Source organism: Chiloscyllium punctatum, chromosome 18 (assembly GCF_047496795.1).
Source record: "Chiloscyllium punctatum isolate Juve2018m chromosome 18, sChiPun1.3, whole genome shotgun sequence".
Lineage (NCBI taxonomy): Eukaryota > Metazoa > Chordata > Chondrichthyes > Orectolobiformes > Hemiscylliidae > Chiloscyllium > Chiloscyllium punctatum.
In genome coordinates, this window is record NC_092756.1 from 89,858,355 (window position 1) to 89,876,095 (window position 17,741).

Here is a 17,741-nt window from a genome sequence, read left to right on the forward strand (position 1 = left end):
CTGCCTTCCTTAACCTGAATTGACCTACATGTGACTCTCGACCCACAGCAATGTGGGTAATTCTTCTCTGCCCTTTGAAATGATGCAGTAAGACTGGCAATGCTATCAAACTGCAAGATAGAATATATTGGATGTACCCAAGCCACACAGACTGCAGCAAGTCACCACCACCTCCTTCTCAACGCAGTTAGTGGTGGCTGTGAATTGCCTTGTGAGACTCATGTACAAATGCAAATATAAGGACTACACATGACACATGTTAGAATAAGATTGTGTGTGTATGCATGAATGTGTGTTGCACAAGTGTGTGTCTGTATGTGAGTGTGCGCGTCAGTGAGAGAGTGCACATTTTTTAAGTGTGTAATGGATTCTTGTATAAATATCAGCACTGTGTACAGGCTGATTATGAAATATTGTACAAATTTAAACAATATTACAAGATGTGCACACAGAATCAAATTGTAAGTGGAACATTAAATGCAGTATTGACAGATTTTGATGTAATTTCTAAGCACCAACATAACAACAACCCTGATCATAGCTCTTTCAATTTGATGTCCCAGTCGCTGCTAAATGATTTAATAAATACTAACAATTATACTTGATCGATTCTGATTTCTGGTTCTCCTTTTATTGTATGTGCATTCAAAGACGTTACAATTTCTAACTGCTCCTGGTTTCCTTCCACAGTCCGTAGGTGTGTAGGTTGGTTGAATTATCCATGGGAAATGCAGGATTAGATTAGATTAGATTACTTACAGTGTGGAAACAGGTCCTTCGGCCCAACAAGTCCACACTGCCCCGCCGAAGCGCAACCCACCCATACCCCTACATCTACCCCTTACCTAACACTACGGGCAATTTAGCATGGCCAATTCACCTGACCTGCACATCTTTGGACTGTGGGAGGAAACCGGAGCACCCGGAGGAAACCCACGCAGACACGGGGAGAACGTGCAAACTCCACACAGTCAGTCGTCTGAGGCGGGAATTGAACCCGGGTCTCTGGCGCTGTGAGGCAGCAGTGCTAACCACTGTGCCACCGTGGATTATAGGGATAAATTGGGAGGGGAGAGGATTGATGGGCTGAATGGCCTGCTTCCGCTCTGTTGGGGTCCCATGTTCTATGTTTAAAGTTGCTTTGCTAAAGAGCCAATATTATCAAGCTTTTATCACTGTTGTGTATCTGTACTTATGCATGTGGGCTTTGCATCTATGTATGTGTGCATCTGTATGTTTGTTTAAATGTGCATATTTCAGCAAAGTTATTTGTATGCCGGCAGTCCCTGGGTTCCAAACAGGTTCTGTTCCTGACCATGTTTGCAAGTTGAGTTGTATGCAAGTTGGAACACAATGCAGGACAATATAAAATAGCTGCTCGTAAGTACAGGAAATGTGTGCCGATCTTTAACATTACACCCCTGGAAGGGGATTGCGATTGTAAGTATGAATATTCATAAATCAGACGTTCGTAAACGAGGGATTCCCTGTAATTTTATTTAGGGAGAATTTGTGTGTGTGTCCGTGTTTGTGTGTGTCTGTGTGAGTGTGAATATGAATATAGAACTTAGAAAAGAAACAGCACAAAACAGGCCCTTCGGCCCACAATGTTGTGCCGAAGACTATTCTTAATCTAAAATAAAATAACCTAAAATAATCTAAAATAAAATATATGTGTGAGTGTGGTGCCTGTGTGAAAGTGTATGTGTGTGTGAAAGTATGTGTAACAATGTGTGTGAGAGGCATGCGTCTGTAGGCCCAGATTTGATTCTTACTCGCCTGTTTGCATTTGGTCAGGGCTCCTTCCCTGTTGAATACACAATAAGTAGTGACAAAGAGGAAGAGCACACGCTGGATGATAATTACTCTGCCTTCCTGCTGGTGGACGATGGCACGAACAATCGGATGGGAGGAGAAATTCAGTTCCAAGCACAATTGGAGCAACATATATTGACACAGAGGACAGGAATCGGAGGTGTGTATTACCAGAACAGCAGGTTGCTTTGTCCTGACTGGCATCAAGCCTATAGAGTGTTGTTGACCTAATGTCCCCTTGTTTAAAACAGTCCAGGAGTGTCACTATGATTAGTTTTCAGTTATTACCCACCATGAGACATTGGTCAGGTCTTTGCTCCCCCACAAACATTTCCTTCAACCCCATAAGTCATAGAATCCCCTACAGTGTGGAAACAGGCCATTTGGCCCAAATCCACACTGACCCATCAAAGTGTAACCCACCCGGACCCATTCCCCTACCCTATTGCGCTAGATTTCCCCCTTACTAATGCACCTGTTCTACACATCCCCGAACACAATGGGCAATTTATTATGACCAGTTCACCTAACCCACACATATTTCAGATTGTGGGAGGAAACCGGAGCACCCAAAGGAATCCCACCCAAGTGAAAGGTGAAAGTGTTAGATTAGATTAAATTTCTTATGGTATGGAAACAGGCCCTTCGGCCCAATGAGTCCACACCGACCCTCTGAAGAGTAATATGCCCAGACCTATTCCCCCTGACTAATGCAGCTAACACTATGGGCAATTTAGCATGGCCAATTCACCTGACCTGCACATCTTTGGATTGTGGGAGGAAACCCACGCAGACACTGGGAGAATGTGCAAACTCCACTCAGACAGTTGCCCAAGGCTGGAATTGAACCCGGGTCCATGGCGCTGTGAGGCAGCAGTGCTAAACACTGAGCCACTGTACCATCCCAGCGGTTCCATTGGGAGTGAGCCAGGAGCATGCATTTCTGTCAAATTTGACAACAATGCATGTTCTGTTTAAGTAGGAAATGGGAAGGTGAGAGGCGAGAGGTTTAGAGGGGATTTAAGAAAAGGCTTTATTCACCCAGAGGATGGTGGGGGTGTCTGGAATGCGGTTCCCTGGGACTGGAGTTGAGGTAGGAAACCTCACAGTCTTTGGATGACAACTTGAAATATCGTAACAGTCAAGGCTATGGGTCAGATGTAAGAAGGTGGGGTGAGCGTGGATGGGGTTGGTGTCGAAAGGTCTCACTTGTGTTATATGACTCTATGAAATGCCTCTCGTAGAAGGTTACTAATCTCTGGAATTCTCTTTTACAGAACAGTGGGAGGGTGGATTGTTGGGTTTGCTCAAAGCTGAGTTAGATTTTTAATTGACAAGGCAGTCAAAGGTTACAGGAAAAGGGTGGTGCGGGGGAAGGTGTAGTTAAGCCCACAGTCAGATCAGCCATGTTCTGTTGAATGGTGGAGCAGGCTAAAAGGCTGAAAGGCCTACTGTTGCTTTTTAAAAAATTCATCCACAGGATGAGGGCATCACTGCCTCGGCCAGTATTTATTAACCCCTCCCTAATTTCCCAAATGACAGTTAAGAGTCAACCCTGTTGCTGTGGGTCTGGAGACACATGTAGGCCAGACCAGGTGAGGATGGCAGATTCCCTCCCTAAAGGGCATCATTGAACCAGATGGGTTTTTCCTGACGATCAACGATGGATTCACAGTCGCCATTAAACCTTTAATTCCAGATATTTGTTGAATTAAAATTCTACCCTGCTGTGGTGGGAATCGATCCCCAGAGTGTTACCTGGGTCTCAGGATTAACAGCCAAGTGGTAAAACCATTACGCCATAGCCTCTTATCTCTTATGTTCTGATGTAGAAGAGTGTACCGACCAGCGTACAGAGAGGCACTCAGGCACAAACAAACTGACAAACACTCACATTAACATTGAGGATTGTGCTTTAACTCTGTTTCTTGCCTGCAGGGAGAGGAAGCATTGAGATCCCTGTGCTGTGCATACTGATCCAAGGGGGGCCCAACATGCTGGAGGTGAGCAGTTGATTGAGGCCATTCTATCTGAATGTATGGTGGGCAGTGAGGCCTTCTCTCCACAGTGACTGGGCACTTCCAGGAGGGACTAACAGTATCTAGTTGGTGGCAAAGGTCCGATAATCAGACCTGTCCCAATAACTGGAAGATGTCCTGTTCCCAATGGCCCGAGCAATGACCTCCTTTTTAAGGAGATCCCCTCCTTAAAGGTGATGAGGAGAAATGTCTTCACCCAGAGAATGGGGAGCCTGTGGAATCTTCTGCTACTGAAAGCAGTTAAGGCCAAAATATTGAATGTTTCTAAGAAGGAAGTAGTTCTTGGGACTAGAAATATCAAAGGGAAGGGGTCGAGAAACAGGAGCAGGATACTGAGTTGGATGATCAGCCATGATCATACTGAATGGCTTGAAGGGCTAAAGATCTACTCCTGCTTCAATTGTCTTCATTGAAGTCATTCATCATTGAGTGACGATGACTGAGATGTACTTTCTCCGAGGGATCCTGATAAGGTCACCTAATTTATAATGGATGCATGTATTTTCTTCCCCACCATGACCCTGTGTTGCAAGATTTGAAATTTGCCATGACCCCACAATGGCTATAAACCAGTAAAATGTGTGAATGATTACACCCTGGTCCAAATCACCTTGTAACTTCACAACGGAGCTTCTATAGAGCAGAACTTCTGCTTCCTAGGATGACTGTTTTTGTTTTTATTCCCTCCGACTGGTAGGAAAATGGACTGGGTGGGGGTGTGGGGGGGTGGGGCACTGTTGTGAGGCCTGTGGGTGGGTGGGTGGGGGCAGGGTGAAGCAAAGTGTTTGATTCTCAGTGTCCTTAAAGGTCATCTAGCTACCTCTTGACATTTCTGAAGCTGGAATCCGACCTCAGAGATCCAACCCCAGCATGACATAAAAACACGAGGATCTAAATTGGATGTGCTTTTCCACACATTGGGTGAGAGCTGGACATCGGCCTCAGGGGTCATGACCCCCAAATTGAGTCATTGTTGCCTCAGAGATTGTGACCCTCAAATTCAGCTATCACTGCCTCAGGGGTCATGACCCCCAAATTGAGCCATTGCTGCCTCAGAGGTCATGACCCCCAAATTGAGCTATCACTGCCTCAGAGGTTGTGACCCTCAAATTCAGCCATTGCTGCCTTAAAGGTCATGACCCCCAAATTGAGCCATTGCTCAGAGGGACCGGGTTCTGTGTGGGGCGAGCAGTTTTAACCTGTGCTGTTCACTCCTGGGCTTTTTTAGAGAATTTACAAAGCTACGACAAACAACATCCCATGGCTCATCCTGTCGGGGACGGGAGGGCTGGCGGACATCTTGGCTGAGGTCATGGTGGAATCCTTCACGCCGGAAACCCTGAAGAAGGAAGTGGAAGTGCAGATCCAAAAGCACTTCCCTTCCGAAGACATCCAGAGGCTGGTCGAGCTGGTGAGTGTACGGAGCAGTGAGGGAGCTGATGTGGGCTGAGGAGAGAACAGAAACGTTAAATACCTCTAAGGCCTGAGCTGGGTTAACAGCTCTCCCTATCATAGAATCCTTACAGTGTTGAAATAGGCCATTTGGCCCAACAAGTCCACACCGACCCTTTGAACAGTAATGCACCCTAACCCATTCCCCTACCCTATTGCTTTACTAATGCACTTAACATACACATCCCTGAACACTATCTGCAATTTAGCATGGCCAATTCACCCTAACCTGCACATCTTTGTGATTGTGTGAGGAAACCCACACAGACATAGGGAGAATATGCAAACTCCACACAGACAGTCGCCCGAGGCTGGAATCAAACCCAGGTCCCTGGCGCTGTGAGGCAACAGCACTGAGCCACCGTGCCACTTTCTGGGTCACAGTTATTCTCAGGATCCTCAATCGGAGACATGAGCACATGAGCTAGCCTGATACTCAGTACTGAGGGAGAGCAGCATTGTCAGAGACACTGGCTTTCACACGACACATTAAGCCCTCTCTTGAGTGAGCTTGAAAGATCTGTTAGCACCTTTGCAAGAATGGGGTGGGGGACAGTCCCTCTTGCATTCACCCACCACCTGTCCCAACCTCATAAATTCCTGAATCATGTCACAGCTATCATCAGTAAAATAAATCAAGGAACTGCGGATGCTGGGGATATGAAACAAAAGCAGAAATTGCTGGAGAAACACAGCAGGACTGGCCACATCTGTGGAGAGAGAAAGCAGAGTTAACATTTCGGGTCACGATTCTGAGGAAGAGTCTCCTGACGTTAACTGTGCTTTCTTCTTGCAGATGCTGCCAGTCCTGCTGAGTTTCTCCAGCAACTTCTATTCTTGTTTCTGATATTATCTCTGTTGGAGTGAAGGAAATGTGGCCACCAATTTGCTCACAGTAAGCTCCCACAAACAACAATGTGAGAATAACCAGATACTTTCATAGACTTTTTTCGAATGTCGATATTGGCCCAGACTATTGGATACATACCATGCTCCTTTTCAAAATTTTCACATTCACCTGAGGGGACAGCAGAGCCTCTGATATTCAAAGCCAGCACCTTTTTTATTTGATTCATTCACAGGATGTGAAATTGCGGGTTTATACTCCATCCCTAATTGCAGTTAAGAGTCAGCCATAGTGGCTGGTGTCACCTGGAGGCTGGGCAATGTGCAAATAGCAGTTTCCTTCCCTAAAGGGCATTAGCAAAACAGATGGGTTTTCCCCAGCAATTGGCAACTGTCTTTTGGTCATCATTAGACTCTCAATTCCAGATTTTTAAATAAATTCAAATCCCACCATTTAAGTTCAAACCTAACTCTGCATGACTCTCTGGATTAATAAACTAGGGATAGTCCTACAATGCCATCATCTCCCCTGACAATATAGTGCTCTGTTAGGGCTGCAAAAGGGGATAAGTACCGAAGTCTCCTATGGATCTATGGACCCACAATGGGGTGTTATGGTGACTCAGTGGTTAGCACTGCTGCCTCACAGGACCAGGGATCTGGGTTCGATTGCACTCGGGTGACTGTCTGTGTGAACTTTGCATGTTCCACCCCCATCTGTGTCTTCCCACAGTCCAAAGATGTGCAGGTTAGGTGGATTGGCCATACTAAAGTATCCGAGCATGTGCAGGTTGGGTGATTAGCTGTGGGAAATGTGGGGTTGGGTCTTGGTGGGATGCACTTCAGAGGGTTGGTGTGGGCTTGATGGGCTGAATGGTCTTTTTCTGCACTGTAGGGGTTCTGTGCTCCTATTCAGAGATATGGAGCACAGTTCTTTTTGTCTCTCCATTTCTCTCACTATTTTTCTCTCTCTCCCTCTTTCTTCCCTTCTTGTTTTAGTCAGCCATGTCTGGGTGCTGATGGTTGCCAATCAGTTATATTTAATTACTCTTCACCTTATTGACCGCACAATGTTTACATGTCCTCACGCGTTTACTTGTAGGTGGAGAGGATTTTTGAAAACAAGCACTTAATAACTGTCTATAGGGCAGATCTGGATGGGACGGAAGAATTCGATACAATGATTTTGAAGGCACTCTTCAAAGGTAACAAATTGTTAACAATCCCTGGCCTGCTCCCTCCCTTCAGCTTCATGGCGTATACCCAACTAGGATGGAGCTGACATCTATGGCCTGTGAGCCAACACAATGCAGTAATCTATTTGACTCTGAAAGGCATCACTTACACATGTGAAGTTAGCCCCACGATCCTGCTCTGCCATTGGATAAGATCATGGCTGATTTGATTGTGGCTTCACTTTTACCTCCCACAATCCCCTTTGACTCCTTTGCCCATCAAGAGCCTATCTACATTTCCCTTAAAGGTATTCAATGGTCATGTGTCCCATCACCTTCCATGGCAGCGAATCCCACAGACTTATGAACCTCTCAGAGAGAAACAAAATCCCTACATCTCCATCTTCAGAGCGAGACATCTAGGTGTGTCCCCTAGCTCTAATCTCTTCCGCAAGGGGAAACATCTTCTTGCCTTTTACCCCTCAGGGTCTTGGATGTTTCAGTCAAGTCACGTTTTGGTTCTTTGAAATTCCAATGGATAGAAATGTCGGAGCTGGAGTAGGCTATTTGGCCCTTTGAACCTGTTTCATCATTCCATATGATCAAAGGCTGATCATCGAACACAGTACCCCATTCCCACTTTCTCCCAGTGCCCTTAGGATTATAGAATTCCTACACTGCAGTAAGAGGCCATTCAGCCCATCGAGTTCACACTGCTCCTCCAAATAACCTCCCACTCAGAGCTGCCCCTCTACCTGACCCCTGTGACCCTTCATTTCCCATGGCTAATCCACCTCTCCTGCAAAGTCTTGGAAATTACGGGGCATTTTGTTTTAGCATGGCCAATCTACCTGATACACTTTGGCCTAAGAACTGTATCTAACTCATCCTAAGAACATTCAGTGTTTTGGCCCCGACCACTTTCCAGAGAATTCCACAGGCTCCCCGCTCTGTGGGCGAAGACATATTTTCCTCCTAAAAGCACAACCTTTGTCCATTGGATAATGCCCTCATCCCGGGAGTCACTGTTTGAAGGATTCTGTCCTCAGCTGACACAGACATTCGAAGGTGATGGATAGGAGAGGCCTCAGATCCCTGGCCTGCTTTATACCCTGCCCTCCAGCGGGGTCATTGAGGTCAGTTAGAGTTCAGTATCTGGCACCCTGACAAGATTAAAACTGACCCAGTAGCAAAGCCTAAGGTCCAATCTACATTTGCTCTGGCCTTTCATGGTTCAGTCGGTAGCTCTGAGCCTAAAGTGCCTGGGCTCAAGGCCAACTCCAGACCTAGGGGTTCAGGTACATACTGTATATTCTCATGTATAGGTCAATCTCATGTATAAGTAAACCCCTTATATTTGGCCAAAATATCTTGTATTTTCCAGATATCTCGTGTATAAGTCAACCCTACTATATTGCATTAAATCGCATTCATTGTTATGGGTAACTCTATTCATTGCTCTTTTTTTTAACTATATCACATCACTATTCATAACTCTATTTACCACACTTGGTTTACTGCAGCACGTTTTGATTCATTCATTCATTCAGACTGGGATGAAGTCTATTAGTACTTAACACACTTACTGATGAAGGGCTTTTGCCCAAATCGTCAAGTCTCCTCCTAGGATGCTACCTGACCTTTAGATTAGATTAGATTAGATTCCCTACAGTGTGAAAACAGGCCCTCCGGCCCGACAGGTCCACACCAACCCTCCGAAGAGTAACCCACCCAAACCCCTTTTCCCTCTGAATAATACACCTAATTGACAATTTAGCATGGCTAATTCACCTGACCTGCACATCTTTGGATTGTGGGAGGAAACCAGAGCACCCGGAGGAAACCCACACAGACACGGGGAGAACATGCAAACTCCACATAGACAGTCACCCAAGGTTGGACCCAGGACCCACTCTCAACTCCAATCTCCAGCATCTGCAGTCCTCAGTTTCACCTACTTAACGCACTTCGTTCACTATACATCCAAAAGTTAATATCGTTAAAAAGTGCAGCGTGAATTACGGCCCTTCAAAACTTGTGCCCATGTATTAGTCAACCCCCTAATTTCAGTTTTAAAAAAACCATCTTTAAAATTTGACCTATGCACAGGTATATACGGTAATTCTTTGCGATCTGTGTCACAGGTGGACAGGGTGGTTAAGAACATGTTATTGCTCAGATTTTTGAGTAGAGGAGTTGGGATGTCTTGTTAAGGTTGTGCAGGACATCAGTGAGACCTCTTCTAGAGTACTGTATGCAGTTCCAGTCACCCTGTCATAGGAAGGATTTCAATAAACTGGAGAGGGTTCAGAAAGGATTTACCAGGATGTTACCAGGAATGGAGGGCTTGAGTTATAAGGAGAGGCTGGGACTTTCTTCACTTGTGTGTAGGAGTTTGAGGGGCGACCTTATAGATTTTTATAAAATCATGACAGGCATAGATAAGGTGAATGATGGGTGGGGGGAGTTCAAAACTAGGGGGCATATTTTTAAGGTGAGAGGGGAAAGTTAAAAGAGGACACGAGGGGCAACTTTCTTACACAAGAGAGTGGTTAGGGTGTGGAATGAATTGCCTGAGGAAGTGACAGAAGCGGGTATAGTTAAAACGTTTAAATGACATTTGGAAAAGAACATGAATGGGAAACATTTGGAGGGATATGGGCCAAATGTAGACAGGCGGGACTAGTTTAGTCTGGGAAGATGGTCAACATGGAGTGATCGGACCGAAGGGTCTGTATCCGTATTGTATGACTCCATGACTCTATCTAAACACTAAATAGAGGTGGAAGCTGGGGTGGTGCTGCACTGTTGGGAGGTGTCATCTTTTGGATGTATATTAAAACATAGCCCTGCCTGTCCTCGTGGGTGAGTGTGAAAGATATAGCATTGTTCTGACGAAAATTGTAGAAGTTCTATCATGAACACTTTAGTCTGGCCAATCCACCTAACCTGCACACCTTTGGACTGTGGGAATTCACAGACACAGGGAGAACATGCAAACTTCACACAGATTGGGTGATATTTATCCCTCAGCCAACATCATTGAAATTATCTGGTGATTATCACATCACTGTTTGTGGGAGCTTGTGGCGCGTCAACTGACCGCTATGTCTCCTGGATTGCAATAGAGATTAAACTGCAAAAATACACCATTGGCTGGAATGTGCTTTGGGATAACCTGGAATTCTGGAAGATGCTATAGGGATGCAAATCAGTCATTCTTTTATGGAGGAGAATATTATTTAAGTCTTTACCTGTTGTTACTATGCCAGCAGTAGATAAAAGGTTCATTCTGGTACTTTCCAGTCCCAGTTCTGTTCAATCCCAGCACTGCCCAGTCCTGGCACTGCTCAGTCCTGGCATTGCCCAAAATCCTGGCACTGCCCAAAATCCCGCTATTATCGAAACCTGGCACTGCCCAAACCTGGCACTGCCAAATCCCGGCAATGCCCAAAATCTTGGCACTGCCCAAAATCCCAGTATTATCCAAATCTGGCACTGCCCAAACCCAGCACGACCCAATCCTGACACTGCCTATTCCTGGCATTATCCAAACCTGGCACAGCCCAATCCTGGCACTGTCCAGTTCCAGCACTCCCCAATCTCGGCGCTATCCAGTATGGCATTGCCCAATCCCAGCACTGCCCAAAATCCAGACATTATCCAAACCCGGCACTGCCCAGTTCCAGCACTGTCCAATCACGGCACTGTCCAAAATCCTGGCATTATCCAAACGTGGCACTGCACAAAAATCAGTCCTGCCCAAAGTCCCAGCATTATCCAAACCCGGCACTGCCCAAATGCAGCACTGCCCAGTTTCGGCACTGACCAATCTCGGCGCTGGCCAGTACAGCGCTGCCCGATCCTGACTGTCCAGTTCTAGCGTTGCCCAATCTCGGCACTACTCGATCCTGGCACTGCCCAGTTTTGGTACTGCCCAAAATCCTGGCATTACCCAAACCCGTCACTGCCCAAACCCGGCACTGCCCAAACCTAACACTGTCCAGTTCCGGCCTGCCCAGGTCTCGGCATTACTCAAACCCGGCACTGCCCAACCCCAACACTATTCAATCCCTGCACTGCCCAATCCCAGCATTATCCAAACTTGGCATTGCCCAGTCCTGGCATGGCCCAATCCTTACACTGCTCAATCCAGCATTGCTCAGTCTTGGCATTATTTACTTCTGGCACTGCTCTGTGCTGGCACTGCTCTGTGCTGGCACTGCTCTGTGCTGGCACTGCTCAGTCTCACTGTTTTTATTCCTAGCATTGGCTAATTTCCATACTGACTGTTACCAAAAGTGATCAACCACAGTACTAGCCCTCCTCAGGACTGACTACTCTCAGGACAGATCTTCCTCAGGACTGACCCTCATTGGGATTAACTCTCTTCAGGACTGACCCTCCACAGGACTGATCCTCCTTGGGTCTGAACTGTCTATTTAGACTATTCCAAGAACTGACAGTTGTATTTATGGATCATTCCCAGGTTAATTTCTCCCACTATCGATCACTGCCAGGACTAACTCTTGGAATAGTGTGTTTGGGGTGTACAATGGCTGGGGGTGGGGGTGGGGGAGACTTGTCAAGGGGTTCCTCAGATATTGAATCCTGCTCTCTGTGTCTTCACAGCCTGTAAGAAGGAGAGAATTGATGCCCAGAGTTACCTCGATGAGCTAAAACTGGCAGTGGCGTGGAGCCGAGTGGATATTGCCAAAAGCCAGCTATTTAATGGAGAAATTGAGTGGAAGGTAAGAATGGGTGTGGGTGTGTCTGTGTGAGAGTCTAGGTGTGTATATGGCTCTGTGTGAGTGTGTGTGTGTGTGTGTGAGTCTGAGTGTGTCTGGATGTCTGTTTGTGTTTGTGACATTATATCTGTCCATCTGTGTGTCCGTGTGTGTGTGTCTGTGAGTAACAGTGTGTATGTGTGACAGTGTGTGACTGTGTGTGTGCGTGTGGATGTGTATGTACGTGCATCTATGTGAATGTATCTGTGTGTGTTTGTTACAGTGTTTGTGTGTGTGTGTGACTGTGTGTGTGTGTGACTATGTGTCTGTGTGTGTAGGTGTTTGCCTGTGTTTGTAACTGTGTGTTTGTGTGTGTGTGTACATGTCCTATGTGTTGAGTGTGCCTGTGTGTGTGTGACAGTGTGCCTGTGTGAGTGTGTGTGTGTGTGTGTGTGCCTGTGTGTCTGTGTGCCTGTGTGTGTGCGACAGTGTGCCTGTGTGAGTGTGCCTGTGTGAGTGTGTGTGTGCCTGTGTGCCTGTGTGCCTGTGTGTCTGTTGTACGTGTATGTGTGTGTGGACATCAAAAAAGACTTGGAGCTGGATGGCTACAGCTGTGAGATAGAACAACACAAACTGTTAAGTTTACAAATCAATATCATTCACCCCTATTAGTCTTTGGGAGTTTAACTACTTTGAAGGTGTTATATAAATGTAGTGGATGCGGGAAGGGTTGAAGAGTGTAAAAATAGAACCTTTTTAAAATCCCTTCTGCACTAACCCCCTCCAGTTTCTAGCCTGGCCATTGTTCAAGGACACTCTCTGAGGACCCCAACCAATATCCAGCATCACAACGGCATTTAGACATGGAGGAACATGATCAACTTTGCAGTAAATCCCAATCCCACCTTGAAGCCCACACACTTGTTTCCAATGGGAAGCACTATCTAGTGATTGGAATAGAAAATTCTCAGTGAGTTTCTTTAAACTGTGCAGCAAGGGTCACCAACTCTCCAGGAATGGTTTGGAACTTTCAGGAATTAAAGATGTATCTTCAGAGCGCTGCCCTGACTAAAATACCCAATAGGGAAGAAAGATTGACTTTCATTCTCTTGAATCACCAACCTTGCTCATTAAAAAAAATTCAAGATTGTGGCAAAATAAGTAGCACTCAAGGCACACAAATACCAGGTGGTGACCTTAGAGTCATAGAGATGTACAGCACGGAAACAGACCCTTCGGTCCAACCCATCCATGCTGACCAGATATCCCAACTCAATCTAGTCCCACCTGCCAGCACCTGGCCCATATCCCTCCAAACCCTTCCTATTCATATACCCATCTAAATGCCTTTTAAATGTTGCAATTGTACCAGCCTCCACCACTCCCTCTGGCAGCTCATTCCATACACGTACCATCCTCGGTTTGGAAACGTTGCCCCTTAGGTCTCTTTTATATATTTCCCTTCTCACCCTAAACCTATGCCCTCTAGTTCTGGACTCCCCAACCCCAGGGAAAAGACTTTGCCTATTTACCCTATCCATGTCCCTCATAATTTTGTACACCTCTACAAGGTCACCTCTCAGCCTCCGACGCTCCAGGGAAAACAGCCCCAGCCTATTCAACCTCTCCCTATAGCTCAAATCCTCCAACCCTGGCAACACCCTTGTAAATCGTTTCTGAACCCTTTCAAGTTTCACAACATCTTTCCGATAGCAAGGAGACCAGAATTGCACACAATATTTGAACAGTAGCCTAACCAATGTCCTGTACAGCCGCAGCATGACCTCCCAACTCCTGTACTCAATACTCTGACCAATAAAGGAAAGCATACCAGTTCTAACAAAAGTGGATCTAACCATCGTCTCTTGGTGTTCACCAGCATTACTATGGCCCAATCCCCCATTTTGACATTGGCCAGAAACTGAAGTGGACTAGCCATATGCTGTGGCTGATCCAGACAATTAGAATTCAGAGACAAGTAGCTCACCTCCTGCCTGACTAAAGCCTGTCCACCATCTACAGGATACAAGTCAGGAACGTGATGGAATAATCCCCATTTGCCTGGATGGGTGCAGCCTCTGCAGCACTCAAGAATCTAACTTCATCCAAGACAATATGGCCACATCATTGGTCCACTACCCTCAATATTCACCCCTTTCTCCAGGAATGCACAGTAGTAGCAGTGTGTATTATCTACAAGATGCACTACAAGAAATTCACCAAGGGTCGCACCTTCCAAACCCATGACCTCTACGTCTAGAAGGACAACAACAACAGATACACGGGAGCACCACTACTGCAAATCCCCTTCTAAGACACCCACCAGCCTGACGTGGAAATATATTGCTGTTCCTTCAGTGTCACTGGGTCAGAGTCCTGGAAATCCCTTTCTCACAACACTGTGGTCATCCCTAGGTCGCAAAAATTCTAATGATTCAAGAAGGTAGCTCAGCACCACCTTCTCCAAGGGGCAGCACAGTGGCTCAGTGGCTAGCACTGCTGCCTCACAGCACCAGGGTCCCAGGTTCGATTCCTGCCTGGGGCAACTGTCTGTGTGGAGTTTGCACATTCTCTCTGAGTCTGGGTGGGTTTCCTCCGGGTGCTCCAGTTTCCTCCCACACTCGAAAGATGTGCAGGTCAGGTGAATTGGCCATGGTAAATTGCCCATAGTGTTAGGTGCCGTTAGTCAGAGGGAAATGGTTCTGGGTGGGTTACTCTTCAGAGGATTGGTGTGGACTTGTTGGGCCGAAAGGTCTGTTTCCACACTGTAAGTAATCTAATCTAATTGGAATGGGAAATAAATCCTGATCTAACCAGCAATACCCACATCCCATGAACAAATTAAAGCTTCATATATACGCCCATATAAACTTATGGTTCAGAGCTCAGATGATGACTCTTCCAAGAATGTAGCAATGTTGGTAACGTCCCATTGTCTGCAACATATTGAACCTGCAATAGGAATGAGGTCTGTACTAACCCAATGCAGTCTCGTAAATTGAGACTTGCATGTAGAAGATCTCTACTGTAAAAACTAGCAACACTTCTAGTAGCCTCTAAAACTTAGCCTTGTTATTTACAACCTAGCAATACTGAGATTTATTATAGGAGATCTCTGGATCCTGACTTAATCTACAGCCTGGCAATTTCACTGAGACTTATAGTAATCTGGCCCTGTATGCTGCTGCCTAGCAACACTGAGGCCTATTGCCGAGGCCTCTAAACCTCAGAAAAATCCAGTGGAACTGGAAAATGATGTAAACTGGTCCAACTCGTTTTGCGCACCTGGAAATAGAATACTTATACGATCCATACATAACTTTATTGTTTTTTCCCATGGTCCTAATTCAGCCAACGAGGCCTATAGTTGGAGGACTCTGAGGAAAAACCAGTAAGATTTGTGAACAATGTGCATTTTTCTGAAGAAGGGTCTCATTGGACCCGAAATGTGATCTCTGCTTTCGCTCCTCAGGTTCTGCCAGGTCTGCTGAGTTTTTCCAGCAATTTATGTTTTTGTTTCTGATTGCAAACACCTGCATTTCTTTGCTTATCTTTACATATTGGTCCAAGTTATCTTGTCTACTTCAAAATGGAGGTCCAGTACAGCCTGATCAGGACATTCATTTCCGAGTATTACTGTCTTTATGCCCTCTGGGAATCCCAGAATTCCATTCTGCAGCTAGGCCCAGAAATTCGCATGGCCTGTTTTAGCAGGCAAAGTCCTAGCCTAACTGATCAAGCAGACTGAGGCCTGTTAGTGTCTGAACCCTGGGTGTGGTAGAACTGAGTGTGATGCCTTTACAAAAACTGAAGTAACCGTAAAGAATATTGTTAAATTGAAAAGGGGGCAGAAAAGATTGACAAGGATGTTACTGGGATTGGAGGAGTTAAGGCATAAGGAGAGGCTGGATAGGCTGGGAATTTTTTCCCTGGTGTGCAGGAGGCTGAGGGGTGACCTTATAGAGGTTTATGTATCTTGTATGCCTCTGTCTAAGTCTTTTTGATTTGTACATCCTTGCACTAGGGACATGGATAGGGTAAATGGACAAGGTTTTTTCCTAGTGGGGGTGAATCCAAAACTGGAGGGCACAGGTTTAGTGTGAGAGGGGAAAAATTTAAAAGGGACCTTCATTGCAGAGGGTGGTGTGTGTATGGAATGAGCTGCCAGAGGAAGTGGTGGAGGCTGGTACTATTACAGCATTTAAAAGGCATCTGGATGGCTATATGAATAGGAAGGGTTTGGAGGGATATGGACCAAACGCTGGCAAATGGGACTAGATTAGTGTAGGATATCTGGTCGGCATGGATGAGTTGGACTAAAGGATCTGTTTCTGTGCTGTACATCTCTATGACTGTATGACTCTATGATCTGCCTGTACTGCTCATAAACAAAGGTTATCACTGTACTTTGGTACATGGGACAATAAATCAATCAATCAAATCAATCAATAAAATCATGGGCATTTATAAGATGAATAGCGAACGTCTTTCCCTACGGCAAGGGAGTTCAAAACTAGAGGGTGTAATTTTGAGGTGAGAGGGAAATGATTTAGAAGGGACCTGAGGAGCAATGTTTTTACACAGAGAGTCGTTCTTGTGTGTGACGAACTGCCAGAGGAAGTGTTGGATGCAGGTATAGTTACTGAGCTGAAAATGTGTTGCTGGAAAAGCGCAGCAGGTCAGGCAGCATCCAAGGAACAGGAGATTCGACGTTTCGGGCATGAGCCCTTCTTCAGGAATCATGCCCGCAACGTCGATTCTCCTGCTCCTTGGATGCTGCCTGACCTGCTGCGTTTTTCCAGCAACACATTTTCAGCTCTGATCTCCAGCATCTGCAGTCCTCACTTTCTCCTGCAGGTATAGTTACAACATTTTAAAAGACATTTCAACAGGGACATGGAAAGGTTTAGAGGGATATGATCCAAACACAGGCAAATGGGACTAGTTTAGTTTGGGAAACCTAGTCAGCATGGACAAGTTGGGCCAAAGGGTCTGTTTGTATGCTGTATGACTCTATGTTGGAGAGTCCCATCAGGAGAGATGAGGAGCAGACAGTAGGAACAGGCCAAGGGACTGACCCTCTCTTGCATCCTCTGCAGTCTAGTGACCTGGAGGACCCCATGACCGCTGCCCTGGTGAACAACAAGCCGGAGTTTGTGAAGCTGTTCATTGACAATGGGTTAAACATGGTGGAATACCTCTCATACCGACGCCTGGAGGAGCTCTATAATACAGTGGCGGGCAACTCCCTCCTTAACAGCTTCCTTCAGAAGAAGAAGGAGGAGAGGAGGTCCTCGCAAGGGGGCAAGGAGTCCGTGCTGCTGCCCGACAACCCGAACCTGAGCGGGGCTCAGCAGAGTTACACGCTCCTCGAGGTGCTGAAGGTGCTGAAGGACCTGATGGGAGACTTTTGCGAGCCCATGTATGGACAACTCTTCAAGCAGGCTGACTCTCAGAGGAACAAGCCAGTAAGAGTCGGACTTCGGGTTTGCTTCTGCGGTTTTGGATTTGCGCTGACCGGGTACGGTTAGCATCGCGTGTTGCGTTCGCAAACTCTTCCGCCCTCCCCCACCCCCAACTCCGGCCCAAAGGCTGCGGGAGCACAGCTCATTCAGTAACACGAAGGCCGTTCATCCCCCTGAGCCTGTTTTGTCCACTGCTGAGAGAAAGCTGTCTCGCCTTTTACT

At 46.2% G+C, this 17,741-nt stretch overlaps 1 protein-coding gene across 2 annotated transcripts in view; it reads left to right on the forward strand.

The window, feature by feature from the left end:
* The window catches only part of trpm4a (transient receptor potential cation channel, subfamily M, member 4a), a 96,223-nt gene that overhangs the window by 31,950 nt on the left and 46,532 nt on the right, over positions 1 to 17,741 (forward strand). For both annotated transcript variants that reach the window (XM_072588700.1, XM_072588701.1), the window contains exons 6-11: positions 1,798 to 1,975; positions 3,754 to 3,818; positions 5,083 to 5,265; positions 7,255 to 7,357; positions 11,960 to 12,078; positions 17,154 to 17,522. In XM_072588700.1, coding sequence (XP_072444801.1) covers positions 1,798 to 1,975; positions 3,754 to 3,818; positions 5,083 to 5,265; positions 7,255 to 7,357; positions 11,960 to 12,078; positions 17,154 to 17,522 — 1,017 coding nt within the window. The remainder of the gene's footprint in view (positions 1 to 1,797; positions 1,976 to 3,753; positions 3,819 to 5,082; positions 5,266 to 7,254; positions 7,358 to 11,959; positions 12,079 to 17,153; positions 17,523 to 17,741) is intronic.